We start from the raw sequence: 16,674 nt of genomic DNA, 5'->3' as shown, positions 1-16,674 counted from the left end.
CAACTTTTTTTTTTTTAATCACTAGTTTAAAAGACATGAAGTTACTTTTCAGCAGACTCTTGTTTGCCCACAAACACCAGTGTCTCCCTCCAAACTTGAATATATTTCTATCACCCAGTTGCTGAGGACTTCCGGCATCAGCAATTTTCACTTAGCTGGGGCTGGCTTTGCCACACACTGTAGGTCCTACTCTATGTGGCTTTTTTGCTTAAGCGTTTCTATGACTCTGAATCCGTTTACGTCAATCTTAAAAATGCTCAAATTGGACCTGTGAGATGGTTCAAGGGTAAATGTGATTGCTGCCAGGCCTGAGGCCCTGAATTTAATCCTTGGTACCCACATGGTGGAAGGAAAGGACCTGACCCCCAAAAGTTGTCCTCTGACCTCCACATGCTGTACCCTGCCACACACATGCTTGTAAACACACACACACACACATGCTTGTAAACACACATACACACACACACACACAGTATTTGTAGATAGATATGGTGTGTATATGTATATATATACATACATAGCATATGTATGTGAGAGTGCAAAATAAATAAATGTAAAAACATGCACAAATTATAAACACTGAAAAGAACAATCCACCTGCCCTCCTGCCCAGGACCCTGGACGTTCTCGTACCAAGACTGTATGCAGATTTCAGTCCCTTGTTTACAATGAGTTGATCAAAACATCTGGAAGAAAAATGACTGAAACTGTATTTTGAATGTATAATTTGATATAATAAAGATCATGTTTTATTAAAACAAAACTGGTAAAAAAAAAAAAGCGGGGGGGGGGGGGAGAGGAGGGGTTGGGAATGGAGCAAATCAGGAAGAGTTTGACTAAACCACAGTCTAGGTTCTGGAATTCTGAAAGCTACAAAGAGGCTGGTGTCTCTGGTATAACATGAGCAAAAGGGGTTAGAGGGGAGCCTGGGAACAGAGCTGCTGATTGCCCTCTGGGGCTGAGGTGGAAGCCCTGGTCCTCACCCTATCACACATACCTCAGGCTTCACAGATACAGTGTTCAACTTCTGTAATCCTTCCAGACACAAAGGAAATGTCCTACAATTTAGTAATAACAAGGAGCTGTCACTCCTAGAAGGACACTGGGGAGAAAAGAACCAGACCCCAAGGCTGGTATAATGAGGGTATCAACTGTCTGTTAGACTATTGGATTTTTTGTTTTGTTTTGTTTTTGTTTTTTGAGACAGGGTTTCTCCTGTAGTTTTGGTGTCTGTCCTGGATCTCGCTCTGTAGGCCAGGCTGGCCTCGAACTTACAGAGACCCACCTGCCTCTGCCTCCCGAGTGCTGGGATTAAAGGCGTGAGCCACCACTGCCTGGTCAGACTTTTTGATTTTTGAATTGTGGTGTAGCAACAAATTTATTAAACTACAACTTAATAAAGCACAGAACAGCATACAAATTTGCCATATAGACTTGTATTATAGACCACTGAGCTTTTACGTTCAGAGTGTCTGTTTCTCTGGATCAGAGTTCAGAATTTTTCTGCTGCAGTCCTTCCAACCCCATCTTAGAAGGTTGGGCTGTCCTTGGTTAGCAGGACGAAAACACATCCTAACTCTGTCCAGTGAGAAATACAACAACGGTCAAGACAGGAGCTTTGAATAATAGAGTATAGTGAACACCTTCACAGGACAGTCTATGCACCCACCAGGCACCAGCTCAGTGTGAGCTGCTGAGGGTTTGCCCCTACTCTATTTAAGGAGACATTTCTAAGCATGCATGTATATATTCATCATCAGATGCTTAAGTTCTCTCAAATCTCTATACAAGCGAGACAGGAAGCACTATGTATATTGAATAGCAATGACCTTAAATACCTGGTGGGTTCACATTTTCCATCACAGACCATCAGAGGTCTGGTGTTGGAGGTGTCACATTCTCATGCCGTACTTGCTCTGCTTGAGGTCTGTGGCTCCTCTTGTCCCTGTGTAGGATGATTTAAAATAACAGTGAGAATTCAAGGCCATCCTCAGCTGCAGAGTTCGAAGCCAGACTGGGCTACATGAAAACCCATCTCAAAACAAAAAGACCAAAACCAAAACCTAGTAACAAAACCACCACTGAAAGTTAGGTCAATTTTCTTAACATAACTTAGTTTCTACTGGAAATAGTCGCTTGGAATATTCAACTGTATTTTGTATAACAGGTCCCTCACAGGAAGCAGGTAGCACTTGAATTTTTTAATAAACAAGAACATATTCCACGTGTGCCAAGACAGCCAGCTATTTAAAAGCCACCCTTGTGATTTAGTATGAAAATTAAAATTATTAATGAAATATTTTTATGAAGAAAATAATCCAATCCCATTGTTTCCTTTGTTTGACATTGGGCAAATAATTTTTATACAGCACCATCCATTATTCCAATGACAGATACACTCTGGGTTCTGGATTCCTTCAGGCTTTAGTACCTGACAGATTCTGGACAAAAGCCATTTGATAAATGAATAACCGAAAAAAAGTCATTACAGAGACCACAGATTTAATAGGGTTATTGGCAGAATAAACAAACAATGGCCTTTATTCTAAAAGAAAAACAAAACACCTCAATGTTAAAATTAAAGGCAATCTCATGTCACGTATCTTGAACAATTCAGATTGCGTGAAGAGAAAACAGACTGGATCTGAAGTCTCTAAGGTCTCCCATAGTCCTCTCCCTGCTATATTCCTGACTCTCATAATTCTTTATTGTATAATTTCCTGAAGCTTAAAAAATGACCCAACTATTACTGAAAATGGTCCAGAATATTTACAAATTCTTTCCGATGCTCTTTGTTCTGCTTTACAAGAACCCCTATTTTTGTTTCCGGGAAGTAGAGACTTTCTCAGGTTATTTCCTTAAGATTCTGTTCTTCGGGGTCAAGAGCAAACATGTAAAGATGCTTCTTTTCATCTTGAATTTCAATTCTGCTTCAAGATGAATTATGTCCTAATTATCCTGGGGACCCGAAGGTAGAAAGCCATTTATTTTTCTTTGTGTCTTTTCTTTTTAACCCACTCACCTAAAAAAGATGAAGTCCTGGCTGGTGATCAGCAAGCCAGAACAAAGCTGAGCTGCCTCGTTTTTTAAGAATATCTCAAGACGTTCCCCACTCTGGCAATTCAAAGAGACCAACGCAGTGACCCAACTCCTTGTGGCCCAGAGCCTCTGTCTGGTTCGGACAAATTTTTAGACAAATCCCGCTGCTCAGCTAACCAGAACCTGGCTGCGCTAGCTACTTTGTATTCACTGCCCAGCCCTTTCCTGCCTGGAGTAGACTTGAAGAGCGAAAAGGCACCAGCCTTTGGAAAACCTGTTTCATCTGTTCAGCCAGAAAGTGCAGAAATTGACGTCTAGACCTCCAACTTCTGACAGACCTCTTGGTGGAGAAAGTCTGAGGTGGAGCACGCTGGACCTGCTGGCAGCGCTCCTGCGGTTCCAGTCGGTCCTTGCCCCGGCGCCACAGGAGCCGCGCTCAACCGTGCGCTCACTCGGACAAGCTGCACAGGTTTCCTCCCTCTCCGTCCTCCTTCCCTGCACGCCCCGGGGACCCAAGAGGGAAAATGATCTCCTTTTTCCAGCCCCCAAATTACAAATGCAAATTCCCAGCCCAGGATGGCAGAGGTAGATGATGGATGGTCCACAAGTATTACTGATTCCATTCATCACTGCATCCCGCACAAGGACGTCGCCTCGTTGCATAATTAAGTGATGCTCTTCCCGGAAAGACATCCAGGGATGTCTTTAAGTCGCCCCAGTACACACTGAGGTGGCTCGCCAAGGAAAACCGATTCCATCACCCTTCTGTCCACCCGGGATGGGGGTGGGGGACCCCGCGGTCCCCGGGTTCCCAGCTCACCCCTGTGCAGCCGGCGCTCGCGATCTCCTCCCCGGCTGCCAGCACTCTGCTCCAGCCTCCCCGGGCCTGTGGGCGTCCCTGGTGTCCCGGAGGCCAGCCCCGCCCCAAGCCTTCGCGCCGCTACCCGCCGGCGGCGGCAGGGTGCAGGGATGTAGCGGCGCCGGAAGGAGGAAGGAAGCCGGGTGCGCGCTGGCTCCGGGGTGCGAGGCCGCCGCCCACCGTGGCCCCCGAGCGCGGGCCTGGCCCTACGCGTCGCCGCCCCGCGCGCGCGGCCGGCCGCCGCCGTGCTTGCGCGCGCGTCCGCGGCGCAGGAAGCTTGGAGGAGGCATGGCGCAGCCATCATCTCAGGCCCCCTGGTCCCCCTTGGCCCCCACCTACCCTCCCGTGGAGAAATTGGACAGATGCACCAACAGCACCGCGCCAGAAAACACCTCTGAGAAGGCAAACAAAATCCACAACTAAAAAAAAAGGCAATGCAAACAAACAAACAAACAAAACATATAAATAGATTAATTTTTTTAAACTTTAATTTTTTTAAACTTGGGAAACGGTCAGAGCACATGAGCTTTGGTACAGCCCAAATCTGCATTCTTCCTTAGATAGTTTTTATTCTGCTTTATTTTATTTTATTTGTTTTTATTTTTTAAAGACCGTACCTCACACTGTAGCACAGACTGACCTAGAAATTACTATGAAGCTTAGGTGGGCCTCCAGCATGAGGCAATCTTCCTGCCCCTGCCTCAGTGTAGGGCAGGATAAGTACTGGACATCATATCTTCCTCCACCCACAATTTCCTTTTAATTATTTCTTCTTACTATTTTTAATTATGTGAATATGTGTGTGTCTGTGTGTGAGTACATGTACTTGAGTACCGGGGCCTAACGAGTCCAGAAGAGTGCGGGATCCCTTCCAGCTAGAGTTAGGAGGGAGTTGTGAGTTACCCAATGTGGGCGCTAGGAACTGAACTCAGATCCTCTGCAGAGGTGGTACCAGCTCTTAAACACTGTACCATCTCTCCAGCCCCATCCGTAGTTTCTTAACTGGCCTGATGGGAATTTTGTTAGGTCTTATTAAAGCCTGATTAAGAAGCAGGGCTAGCCGGGCGGTGGTGGCGCACGCCTTTAATCCCAGCACTCGGGAGGCAGAGCCAGGAGGATCTCTGTGAGTTCGAGACCAGCCTGGACTATCAAGTGAGTTCCAGGAAAGGCGCAAAGCTACACAGAGAAACCCTGTCTCGAAAAACCAAAAAAAAAAAAAAAAAAAGAAGCAGGCCTAGCTAGCTGGGCATGGTGGCACACACCTTGAATCCCAGCACTAGAGCACTAGGCAGGCAGGCAAATCCTTGAGTTCGAAGCCAGCCTGGTCTATAGAGCAAGTTCCAGGACAGCCAGGGCTATGCAGAGAAACCCTGTCCAAAAAAAAAAAAAAAAAAGGAAGAAGGGTTGTGGTTGGTACAAAACTGATGCCAGTGGTGACCTCAGGTTTCTGGGGTTAGTATTTTACGCAGAGCCAGCTGTTTTGAATTAACCTTTACTGGTTTGGCAGTTAGGTAGTCCCACTTGCCTCTGTGACAGAGAGAAGGGTAGGACAGTTACTTTTCTCTTCTTTTCTTTCTTTCTTTTCTTTTTCTCCCCACCCCAACCCCCCAGCTACATAAGGTTAAGACGCTTCTGCAGAAAATCCTTTACAAAGTGGGCAGGGCTGGTGAACTTATCTCAGAAGGAGTCATCTGCAGACTAGCAGTTCCCCATGAACTCAATACAGACAGTGAATGCGGAAACTGGACCCCTCGCCCCTCCCCCCACAATCTGTGAAATTAGCTCAAGAGCTGTAGGGGTGACTCAGAGGCTGTTCTCCTGCCCACAGTGCTGAACTGGGCTCTTGAGTACTGGTCTGAGCTTCTGTGCGACAAAAAAAATAGTTCATTCTCTGTAGCTTTAACTTGGAAGCTGCGAGTTTAAAAGGCCCAATTTATTAAGATTGTGACTGACCACTGACTGGCGTTTGTTCTGACAATGGCTGCCCACCAGCCCTTGCCTTCCTCATGTTCTGGTTCTTAAGCCACTTGCCTCCTCCCTAACTCCCTCCCTCATCTCACCACCCCCACCTCTGTTCCCCCATACCTCCCCTTGAAACTTCTCCCTCCAGCCGGCCTCCCACGGGCAGATTTTTCCGGAGCCTGCTCTCTCTCTTCTACTCTATCCCCCCACCAGACTCCCCCACATCCATTCTCTCCAGATAGACAGAAGCCTCTCAGGCCGACCCAATCAGGTTTGATTGCTGGGCCTAAAAGGGGGTCCAGCCAAGGCCAAATTGGCAAGTCACCTTTGAGTTCTCTCCCTTATAGGAAGCTGCTCCTCTACTTCAATAAAGACTTGCTAGCTTTTCATCTACTCTCCTTGCTTGTCATTCTTTGCAAGGAATCCGGGATCCACTGGCTCAGAGTGACATGATCCACTGGCTCAGAGTGACATGATCTGTTGGCTCAGAGTGACATGATCCAGTGGCTCAGAGTGGCATGATCCAGTGGCTCAGAGTGGCATGATCCACTGGCTCAGAGTGGCATGGGTGGATGTTGAGTTTCTGGGACCTTAATTCTTTGAGTTAAGACTGCCTGAACCAAGAAGTCAGCTCTGCCTTATTCAAAGACCCCAGTGAGACCTGTGCTCGTGTTGCACTCAAGATATTCTCAGGGACAGTCTCTGACACTCTTGGTGGCGATCTGGAGTGTCATGATGGGCTCAGCTCCACGATCCCTCCACCCAGCCATACAGTTACTAGTGCAGTTGCATTTCCATACAGCACTGCTGTGAGTGAATAGTTCCCATGGTTCAGCTACAGGTCCCTCTAAAGACAAGAGCGGGCCACCCAGGAGAACACAGAAATGGGCGCTTTAAAGCCTTTGAATCCACTTCCCAGGTCAGAGGCTGGCCAAATCATTTGTTTCTCCCCTTTTCCAATGTATTCCTTCCCAAGTTCATCTCTAAAGTGTTCTCACGGGATCTATAATGACAAAATGATTTTTTTTGGGGGGGTAAAGCATAAGAGGATTATTTGTCATGTTCACTATCAATCAATTTGGCGGCACAAGAGTGAAGGGGGATAAAATTGATAACATAGCCTGTATCCTAGCAGTGGGGGGGGAAAACCAATCAGTAGAGAGTTCACCCCACCACACCATATTCTTGCAGTAAAAACCAATGTGAGATTGTCCTTTAGGAGGCAGAAATATCTCTGTGATCTGTGGTGCTTTCGTGTCTTTTTTTTTTTTTTTCTGTGACAGAAATATCCTAATAAAAAGCAACTTAAGGGAGCCTCCTGCTAGCACCAGGAGATGGACTTCTCAAATGATGACCCAGCTGTTGCCACATCTGCACAGGAGCCCAGCTGGAGCACTTCCCAACCCCTGCGGACTACAGGCTGCAGGAACCAATCAGATAATCTTTCCAAATGAATAGGGACCGTCTGTGAAGATGCTGACATAATGAATGAAGATCTGAGGAATAAACTCTCCCTAGAGTCCCCCAGTGGCTACCCTTACCATGTATCCACAGTCAAGTTCCTCACACCTGCAACAACTCCACTTTGGAAACTCAGGGTAACATCTGCCCGTCATCTTCAGAGATAAGTGGTCTGATCTGTACGATGTCAGGACCATCTTGTTCTCTATCCAGAGCATACTAAAGAGAACCTTACTATGATAGCCCCTTGTACATACGTTCTGCTAAGGAAACCCTGTGGCTTGTAGGAAGTACCTGCAAGAAATCTACTCAAAGCACATCTCCAGTTAAGAGCCCTGGCCCAAGCTGTCCAGCTTCTCTTCTGTGTCATCATTTTATTTTTTGCTTAGATGGTCATTCCTTCCCTTGGTTTATATATTTGACTCTGTATCTTGAACTGTATTTTTGTTTTTATTAAGTCTGCTTGAGCCCTTAACAGTGAATGGTAAATAAATTTTGATTGTTTTTGTACCAAAAAAATCAACAGCTTAGAGGAGTGCTGTGGTTCAAATGAGAATGGTCTGTCAAATGTTTGAATTATTGGTCCCTGGTTGGTAGAACTATTTGGAAAGGATTAAGAGGTGTGGCTTTGTTGGAGGAGGTGTGTCACTGGGGGTGGGCTTTGGGATTTCAAAAGCCCACACCATTCTCAATCATCTCTTTCTCTGTGTCTTGTACTTGTGGGTCAGATGTGAACTCTCAGCTACTGTTCGAATGCCATACTGGCCTGACTGCTGCCATGCTCCCCGTCATGATGGTCATGACCTCTAATCCCCTGGAACTGGGAGTCCCCAATTAAATGTTTGTTTTGCAAGTGGCCTGGTCGTGGTGTTTTATCACAGCTACAGAGAAGCAACTAAGACAAGGAAGAAGTCTTTATGATGACTTGCTGTTCTGGAGGGACAAAATAGAGAGACATTCTGGAGGGACAGTCATGGAGAGAGAAGCAGGAGGCCGGCTGGTCACACAGCATCAGCAGTCTAGAAGCAGAGAGAGGATGAAGTCATGAATGCTTACTCGTGTTCATTGTCTTCTTTATGTTCATACTGTTCAGGACTCAAACCCAGAGAAGAGTACTGCTTGCAATGGGTGCGTCTTCGCCCCTCAATTAACACAATCCAGATAGTCCATTACAGACATACCCACAATGTCGAGAGGCAATGCATATCAGTGATGCTTTGCAATGTAAAAACTCTTTTGGAGCTGGAATTTGAGCCCAGGGCATCATGTAATGCCCCCCCCTTTTTTTTTTACCCCAAATGAACAAATGATTCATAAACTATAGCTACTGAATCTGAGCAATTGACACTTTTTTTCTCCCAAAATGAATGAAATGAGCCTGTTACTTCAAAGGAAATGAGTGGTAATATTTCTTGCCAATGATAAAATTTAGTATCTTGTGTACAAATTCAAACTTTCAGAATACTGTCATTCACCACTGTGAATTTAACAACATTCCAAAATTGAAAGATATTTTTTCTGATGAGACTGACTGGTGGTATTACAGCTATTATTCTTTTTAGAAATATTATGTAACGATAGAACAATGGTGGCATGCAAGAAATGTATGTGTGGCCTTTGAGTGCTTTCTGACATAGAGATCCTAACTCCTTTAGAACCTCTTGGGAAACAGGAGCGCCTTTTGTTCTAATTTGACAACTCCAAACAAGCTCAGGGGGAGCTGGTTTCCAGAAAGATTGCCTTGAGCAGAAGGCAGGGGCTGTGAGCTCTATCTTTTCGGATGCTGAGTGGGGCTGAAGATCTCATTAATAACAGATGGAGCCTCCATTATGGAATCTCCATGAAAATCTCTAAGCAACTGGCTTCAGAGTTTCCAGGCTGCAGAGCATATCTAAGGGTTGGAGAACGAGTTCTCTGGAAAAGGCATGGGAGCTCGTGGTCCTGTCCTCCAAGCTTGCGCCGTGCATCACCTTTACTTGGCAGCTGCTGAGTTACAATGAATCCACTATAGTTAGTAAACCTGTTTTCCTGAGTTCTATGAGATGCCCTAGTAAGTCGTCAAACACGGGGTGGTGGTGTTATGGTTTGAATAGGAAGTACTCAGGATACTCTCGAAAGTTTTGGTCCCCAACTGGTGGTGCTATTTTGAGAGGTAGTGAAAACTTGGGGAGGTGTGGCCTTGCTGGAGGAAGTGAGTACTGACAGAAAAGTAAAGGCAGTCTTGTGAGACCAAAATGTCAGCCTGAGCTGTTGAACTTTCACCCCAGATCATTAGTTCATGGATACATTGAGTTGGAGGATGCCCATCAGTGTCTCGGGAATCAGAGACTTAGCTGTGTTAGGAAACACCCCTGCACTGATGATTGAATGTCACAGAGTACAAATGTACTCATTGATAAACATCTGGTTGCTGTGTTGCCCTAATGTCTAAGAAACTGGACCTGCTGAGTGTGAATGTTAAGGAAAAATAGCCCAAATTGCCTAGAAATACCAATAGATTTCCTTTTTTGTTCTTCTTGTCTATGTGAAGAATTTTCTCCATATTCTGGACTAAAATAACATGTTGTAACAGACAACATGCAGAGAGAAGTATATAAATCCATCTGTTTTGTAATATTAACCATTAAAGAGATTTGTAAAATTGTAAACAGTGAAAATCTAGCTATTTTTCTTTAAAATGAATTATTTGTAATAATGGGCATAATGGGGATATTCATTTTTAAGTGAGTTAATAGCTGTTTTAATCTTGTAGCTTTGACTTCTAGTACTCTTAAGCATATGTGGATTTAACTGAGATGATCAAGAGCTTTGGGGTGTCCTTGAACATTTTCAAGAGTGCAAATGGGTCTTTAGACCTTAATATTTGGGAACTGCTATTCTGAAAGAAAAATTCTTACTTGTAAAAGAAAAAAAAAAAAGGTCTGTATTAGATTCTTTTTTTTGTTTTGTTTTTGAGACAGGGTTTCTCTGCGTAGTTTTGGTGCCTGTCCTGGATCTTGCTCTGTAGACCAGGCTGGCCTCAAACTCACAGAGATCCACCTGGCTCTGCCTCCCAAGTGTTGGGATTAAAGGTATGCACCACCACTGCCCGGCTCTGTACTGGATTCTTTAATCATGTTTGCAAATTCAAAGTTGGAGGTACCTGGTTTGAGGGTGGTACTAAGGAATTCACCTGGTGAGTTTGTGGTTGCCTGCATCAGCAGTGGTGGGAGTTACTTACCGGAGCCAGGACAAGGTACCAGCGCCTGCATCACGATGACCCCTTCCTTTTCTCCAGGAAAGCACGAACTGCCTTTAATACAGAGACCTTTGAGGAAATATTTAAGACCTAAAATCAAATGCCAGCTGAGTGTTAAATAACCCACTAATTTTGCCTAGCTCTCATTCACCTCTCCTGTAAATCAGACAGAGTCACTATCTGTAGTATCTCTCACTCTAGAACAGCAGAGTGTGCACTGTTCTCCATAGGACAGAACTGTCTTTATGATGTACCTGCCACGTGATAAGCCAACCCTGGGAAATTCATAAACACACAGGGACTGAACAACACACACACTTGTAAGTAACCACAGAGTCACAAGAGAAATTCACAAGTGAAATTGAAAAGTACTTTCAAGAGAATGAAAATGAAAGTACAACAGACCCAAACCAGAATGCACTGAAGTAGTGCTCGGGTCCTGCAGTGTGGCTGAATTCATTTAGTCTAGTATTTTTTCATGAAGATCTGGGCATTTCCTACATGAAGTATTGTGTCCTCTGCAAATAGTTTCGCTTCTGTCTTCAATGTGAATAACTTCCATTTCTTTTTCTTGCCTACCTAGCCTCGCTGGCACCCCAGGAAAGTGATGACAAAAGCTGGTGAAAATGATGTGGGAATGACAGTGCAGGCCTAGAATCCCAACCACTCAGGAGACTGAGACTGGAGTCGTAAGTTCAAGGCCTGCCTGTGCTTCAAAACTCGTCAGACCCTATTGAAGGTTCAGCAATGGTTTTTAGGGCTGGTGTTGAAAGTACAAACCACAAAAGAAAACACAAACAGATTTCATTTAAGTTATAGTGTTTTTCTCCCCAAGAAGATGTGTCGTGTCTTCATCTGTTTTCTGATGCTGTAACTGCATATTACAGGTTGTGTAATGTATAAAGACCAGAAAACTTCTTTTTATCACAATTCTAGCTCCTAAGACAATACTAAGAGCATGGGACTGGCATCTGCCTGCTTTGCATCTGGCAAGGACCTTCTTACTGTGCCGCAACACAGTAGAGAGGTTCACAATCATGCTAGAAAGGATGGGAGCTTGCTCTTATAATAAAATCAACTTCTCAAGAACCTATTCATCCACAATGGATCCATTTATGTGTGCGTAGGTAGTTATTACCCTATTCATGAAGACTTCCAGTCACTTCCCTATGGACCCAACTCCAAATACTATTAACATATGACTTTTAGGATTAAGGTTCTAACCCATGAGTTCTGGGGTACATTCATCCAAGCTATAACAAAAGGTGAAGAGACAAACCAAAGAGAAACATTTTTCAAATCTCTCTATCTCTATCTATCTATCTATCTACTTATATATCTTATAAATACAGAGAGACACATGATAAAGAACTATTTGATAGCGTTCTGTGGTTGTGAATATAATACATGAGAAAATCAGCATTAAAGGAAGAATCATTTCAGAGGATTCTGTCCATGGTCACTTGGCTTTGTTGTTTCTGGGCCTGTGGTGAGGTAAAACATCATGACAAAGAAATTGTGGTTGAGTAAGTCTCAGTTTATGGAAGGTCAAGAGAGGGTGGAGAGGAAGGAGGGGAGAGAGAGAACCAGAGAAAGAGAATGAGAGGGAGTGAACAGAAAAGGGGAAGAACAAGAGGAAGAATGATAAAAGGAGGGGGGAGCTGGAGACAAGGACCAGAATAAGATGTATCCTCAAGGCCATGGTCCCTGCTTCCTCCAGCTGCACATCCACCTAATAGCTGTTGACCCCTCCACAGACCGGCAACTAAGCCTTCAGGGGACATTTGAGATCCAAACCATGACAGACTAATATCTAAACTATCTGCAGATTTCTTAAATTTAATAATAAAAATGCAAATAGCCTAATTTAAATGTGGTCGAAAGTTCTGCATAGACATTTGTTCAGCTGTATAAATACCCGATAACCATGAAAAGATGATCATCATCATTATTAGCAGGAGAATGAAAATCAAAATCTTAATGAGCTATCATTTCACATCCACTAAAATGACGATAAAAACCATAGAAGTAACTATTAGCAAGTCGTGGGGGAAAGCTTTTATATGTTACTGGTGAGGATGTACAATGGTAGCTGTTTTAGAAAAACTGTGTTTTCACGTTGCTAAAAAGAGAGTTCCCAATAATCCAGCAAATCAGTCCTTAGTATATACTCAAAATACTCAAGAGAAATAAAAACATGTCTGTGCAAAAATGCATGAATGCTTGCCTAATTACCCACAGTACTCAAGAAACAACCCAAATGTTCATCTAACAATGAGTGCATTTTGAAAGTAGTGTGCCCATACAATAGAATATCTTTTGGCATCCAAAAGAAATGAAGTACTGATGCATGCTGTAACAAATGCGAACCTTAAATATTGTGCTAATTGGAGAAAACAACCACAGAGGACCACATTTTTTTTTATTAAATTTTTAAAGTTATTTTTCATACCAACCACAGTTTCCCCTCCCTTCTCTCTTCCTGTTCCCTCCCCCACCTCCTTTCTACTCCCACCCCAAACACTCCTAAGAAAGGGTTGAGGCAGGACTAAACTCCTCTCCCCTGCATCAAGGCTGAGCTAGGCATCTCATCATAGAGAATAGGTTCCAAAAAGCCAGCTCATGTACCAGGGACAGATCCTGGTCCTACTGCTAGGGGCCCCACAAACAGACCAAGCTACACAACTGCCACCCCCATGCAGAGGGCCTAGTTCGGTCCCATGCAGCCTCCCTAGCTGTCGAGGACTGTATATTTTATGTGTCTGTATCAAATGTCAAGAGAAAGAAAATCTATAGAGACAGGAAATATGAGCATCCATGAGGGTTGGAAATTGGGAACGGCTACCAATGATGTGTCAATCAAGGCTATATTGTTTGGTTTTATCACCAGTTTAGGACTAGCTTTATTTTGCAAAATTTCTGCTTAGGAAATTGTTCTTGATTTTTTTCCTTTGCTCAGAAAATTTCTAAAATCACAACAAACAAAATCCTGTTAAGTGACTGAGATCTTTACTAGAGGCAAATGCTTCAGAAAAGAGACAAATGCTTCAGAAAGGGGAAATCATCAGTTTCCAGACATTCTCACAGTGATCTATCAGTAGTTTCGCAGAGGCTGGAACATCTGGTGACTCTTAAGTACTATCATAGTATGGGCCAAGAACTTGCTATTCCTATTATCCAATTAAAATAAAAATAATGACTTTATCTAAAAGCTACAAGTGTGGCACAAGAGACAACAGCCATTTGTTTAGACTGAAGAGAAAGAAAAATAACATCTGAGTAACAAAGATGTTTGGGGGCCTAGATGCATGCAAGACTCAAGCAGGGAGTTGTCCTGCCTATTTTCTCACTGCATTTCTCTTCCAGTTAACTTCAGCTGTCAACTTGTCCCAGACCAGAGTTAGCGAAGGGAGTCTCCATTGGGGCACGGTCTCCATCAGACTGGCCTGTGAGCATGTCTGTGGGGCATTCTCTTGATTGCTAATTTGATGTAGGAGGGTCCAACCCACCATGAGAGGCACCGTTCCCGGACAGCTGGTCCTGGGCTATAAGAAAGTTAGCTAAGGAGACGTTAGGGAGCAAGCCAGTGAGTAGCCCTCTCTCTTCCATGATTCCTGCCTTGAGTTTCCTGCCGTCTGCCTCAAGAGTCTTCAGGAGCTGTGATTCCCATTCTGGCTCAGCTGGGGATTCTGGTACATCACCTAACTTAAGGGACCCAATTTTCTAATAGGAAATCGGTCTGCCATTTTGAATGACTGTTGTGTTCCTTTCTGGCTTTACATTGTCAGCTATGCTGTGGAAGCTGGATGTGAAACATTGCATACATTTATATTTATGTAAGAAGAGGAGGATATCATACAAGAAAAATGTAGAAGTGTTTATCTAAGAAGAAAATAACAAGAAATGAGCACACTGATTTTGTATAAGTGGCATATAGTTAGGTGATTAATATCTCTCTAGTTGATTGAAAATATAATTACCATTTCTCTCTAATCATGGAAGAATAGAACCTACTTCTTCTGTCCCTTAACTTATAAGAGGAATGAAAATCGAGGTAACATTACCAGAGCAAGGGGTAGTGTTACATACCTATAATCTGGTACTTGGGAGGCAGAGGTAAGAACATTGTGAGCTCCAGGCTAGCCTGCACTACATAGAGCGACTCTGTTTCAAACAAAGAAAAAAAAAGAGATCAAGTTCACACACACACACACACACACACACACACACACACACACACACACACACACGGTGTGCAGAGTGTGTTGCTCAGAATGCAACAGTGGGTTCATTTCTTATAGTGAAGTATTTCTGGGTTGACACTTTGAAAAATTGCTTCTATTTCTTTTCTAATACTGAGTTCATATAGCTTGGAAAAATGGAACCCGCACAGGTAAGGCCTATTAATAATAAAGCGTGCACAGACTGTGAGTAGCAACCCTGCTGTCTTAGGGCTGAACATTCTTTTAGGGCTGTTGTCAGAATGGCTCTACACGGAGTGGGAAGCTGGAAACTTACCATGAACATGCTCCGTGTTCTTTATCACCCAGGACTCTCCCCGGCGGAAGTGTTATCTGTGAGGAACCATGAGGACACCACCTTGGGTGTGCAACGCCAATGTGAATCTCTGCGTTCTGTTCCCTGGTTGATCTGACTCTAGCAAGTTCTGGTTTAGCCTGGGCACTCTCAGATTAAAAAACAAACAGCAAACCTCTCCCTACATAAGTCCAATAAGAACACTGTTTGGAATGCTGATTCAGTCAGAGCTCTGAGTTACTGGATGCTCCCAGTACTAGACATCTCCAATTGTAAAATGCTATACTAATTTAAGAACAGCCATTGTGGGGATAAAAGAGAGAAATTCTATAATAATTGTTCTGAAACTCTTTTTTTGCTCAGTGAAGACAGTCATCATATACCCCCTACAATTCCACTATTCTTTGTTGTCAGGGTCACATTCAGAGTTTCGGGCTGAGCTTTCTTGGTTTCCTGTCTAAAGACTTCCCTGATTCTCTGGCAATAGTACAGAATGTCTTGGAAACAACTGCCATTAGTAACCTGGTGCTGGTTCCTGTCTGCTTGAGAGCTCTTAGGACGAGAGACTCTGAAACACACACAGGGATGGTGACATTTCATCTGTGTTTTCTATGGAAACATTTTATTTCCCCAAACTACCTCTTCATTGGATCACATTACTGGATGCTCAAAATGCTTTTCAAAGTCAGCTAGAGGACTTTGATGGCGTAGTCCAATTTATTGGAACAGGCAATTTCAAATTATACACTGATTGTAATAACCTGCCCTCCTTTTGGAAATCCTGTGGTAGACGAGGTTTGCTAGTCACTCCTGCTCTTAAACTACTTTGATTGACATACCCGAAGACACCGTTTTCAATGCTGCATTGTGTCTATAAGCCTTTGGTAATGAAAAGCAGGATTCAAATTCAAGGTAAAATCCAGCCACCAATAGGCCACCCAGGTAATTCCCTTGACAAAGGGACAGTGGAATGAGAGGCGCCTTGCATGCATGAGTGAGCGGGCATATGTGCAGGAAATGGTAATTACAACCTGGCTTCTCTTCCTCCTGGTGGCTGACAGATTTATTTTACTATTAATTTTAAGAAGCAAAGATGGGCCTAGGTGATACCCTCATTCATTATGAATCAAGGAGAAGAATGCCCTTCAAGTGCACACTTCGCTGAACCCTCCATTGAAAGCACTCAGCTGAAGGCATTGATCATCAAATATCTTTATTCACAGACGGTTATCAGATGCCACATGCCAGGCATTGTTCGAGGTGCTGGAGATCACAGGTTAATAATAGTAACAGCAACAATAACAGCATGTGCCTATCTAGTGCATATGACATGCAAGCTGTGTTTTTTCAAGCCATGCATGACATTGGTTGAAGAATTGAATTTAATGCTTTGCTGCCATTATTTAAAATAATAGAAGGGCACTGGCTAGGAAATAGTGCCTCTTTTCTATTAAAGGCAGCAACCCTTTCATAAACTATTACTGTGCACACACACAGACCCATGCATCCATGCGCACTGGGTCACAGTATAATACGCATTTCCTATGGTGTGTGTCTAAACATCTTTCAAACCAATGGT

General features: G+C 43.7%; 1 protein-coding gene and 1 long non-coding RNA gene across 3 annotated transcripts in view; both read right to left on the bottom strand.

Moving 5' to 3' along the window:
• Chst10 (carbohydrate sulfotransferase 10) overlaps positions 1–4,118 on the bottom strand; it is a 29,711-nt gene extending 25,593 nt beyond the window's left edge. The window contains exons 1-2 of one of the 2 annotated variants that reach the window (XM_052745088.1): positions 3,860–4,118; positions 1,839–1,945 (exon numbers count right to left, since the gene is read on the bottom strand). In XM_052745088.1, coding sequence (XP_052601048.1) covers positions 1,839–1,860 — 22 coding nt within the window. In that variant the 5' untranslated portion in view covers positions 1,861–1,945; positions 3,860–4,118. Of the gene's footprint in view, positions 1–1,829; positions 1,946–3,859 lie in introns of those variants that run through there. The other variant, XM_052745089.1, reaches the window with a different exon arrangement.
• A 1,179-nt stretch (positions 4,119–5,297) lies between these two features.
• LOC128114088 (uncharacterized) lies at positions 5,298–15,392 on the bottom strand. The gene is made up of 3 exons (XR_008219720.1): positions 15,078–15,392; positions 10,542–10,628; positions 5,298–8,340 (listed from the first exon to the last, which is right to left on the bottom strand). It is a non-coding gene; the product is annotated as an uncharacterized LOC128114088 (long non-coding RNA).
• Between the last annotated feature and the right edge of the window lie 1,282 nt (positions 15,393–16,674).

The sequence above is a fragment of the Peromyscus californicus genome, unplaced genomic scaffold, assembly GCF_007827085.1.
Source record: "Peromyscus californicus insignis strain IS unplaced genomic scaffold, ASM782708v3 Scaffold_19__1_contigs__length_69161282, whole genome shotgun sequence".
In the NCBI taxonomy this organism is placed as follows: Eukaryota; Metazoa; Chordata; class Mammalia; order Rodentia; family Cricetidae; genus Peromyscus; species Peromyscus californicus.
Note: the sequence above shows the minus strand (reverse complement) of the source record. Positions and strands in the feature narration are given on the sequence as shown.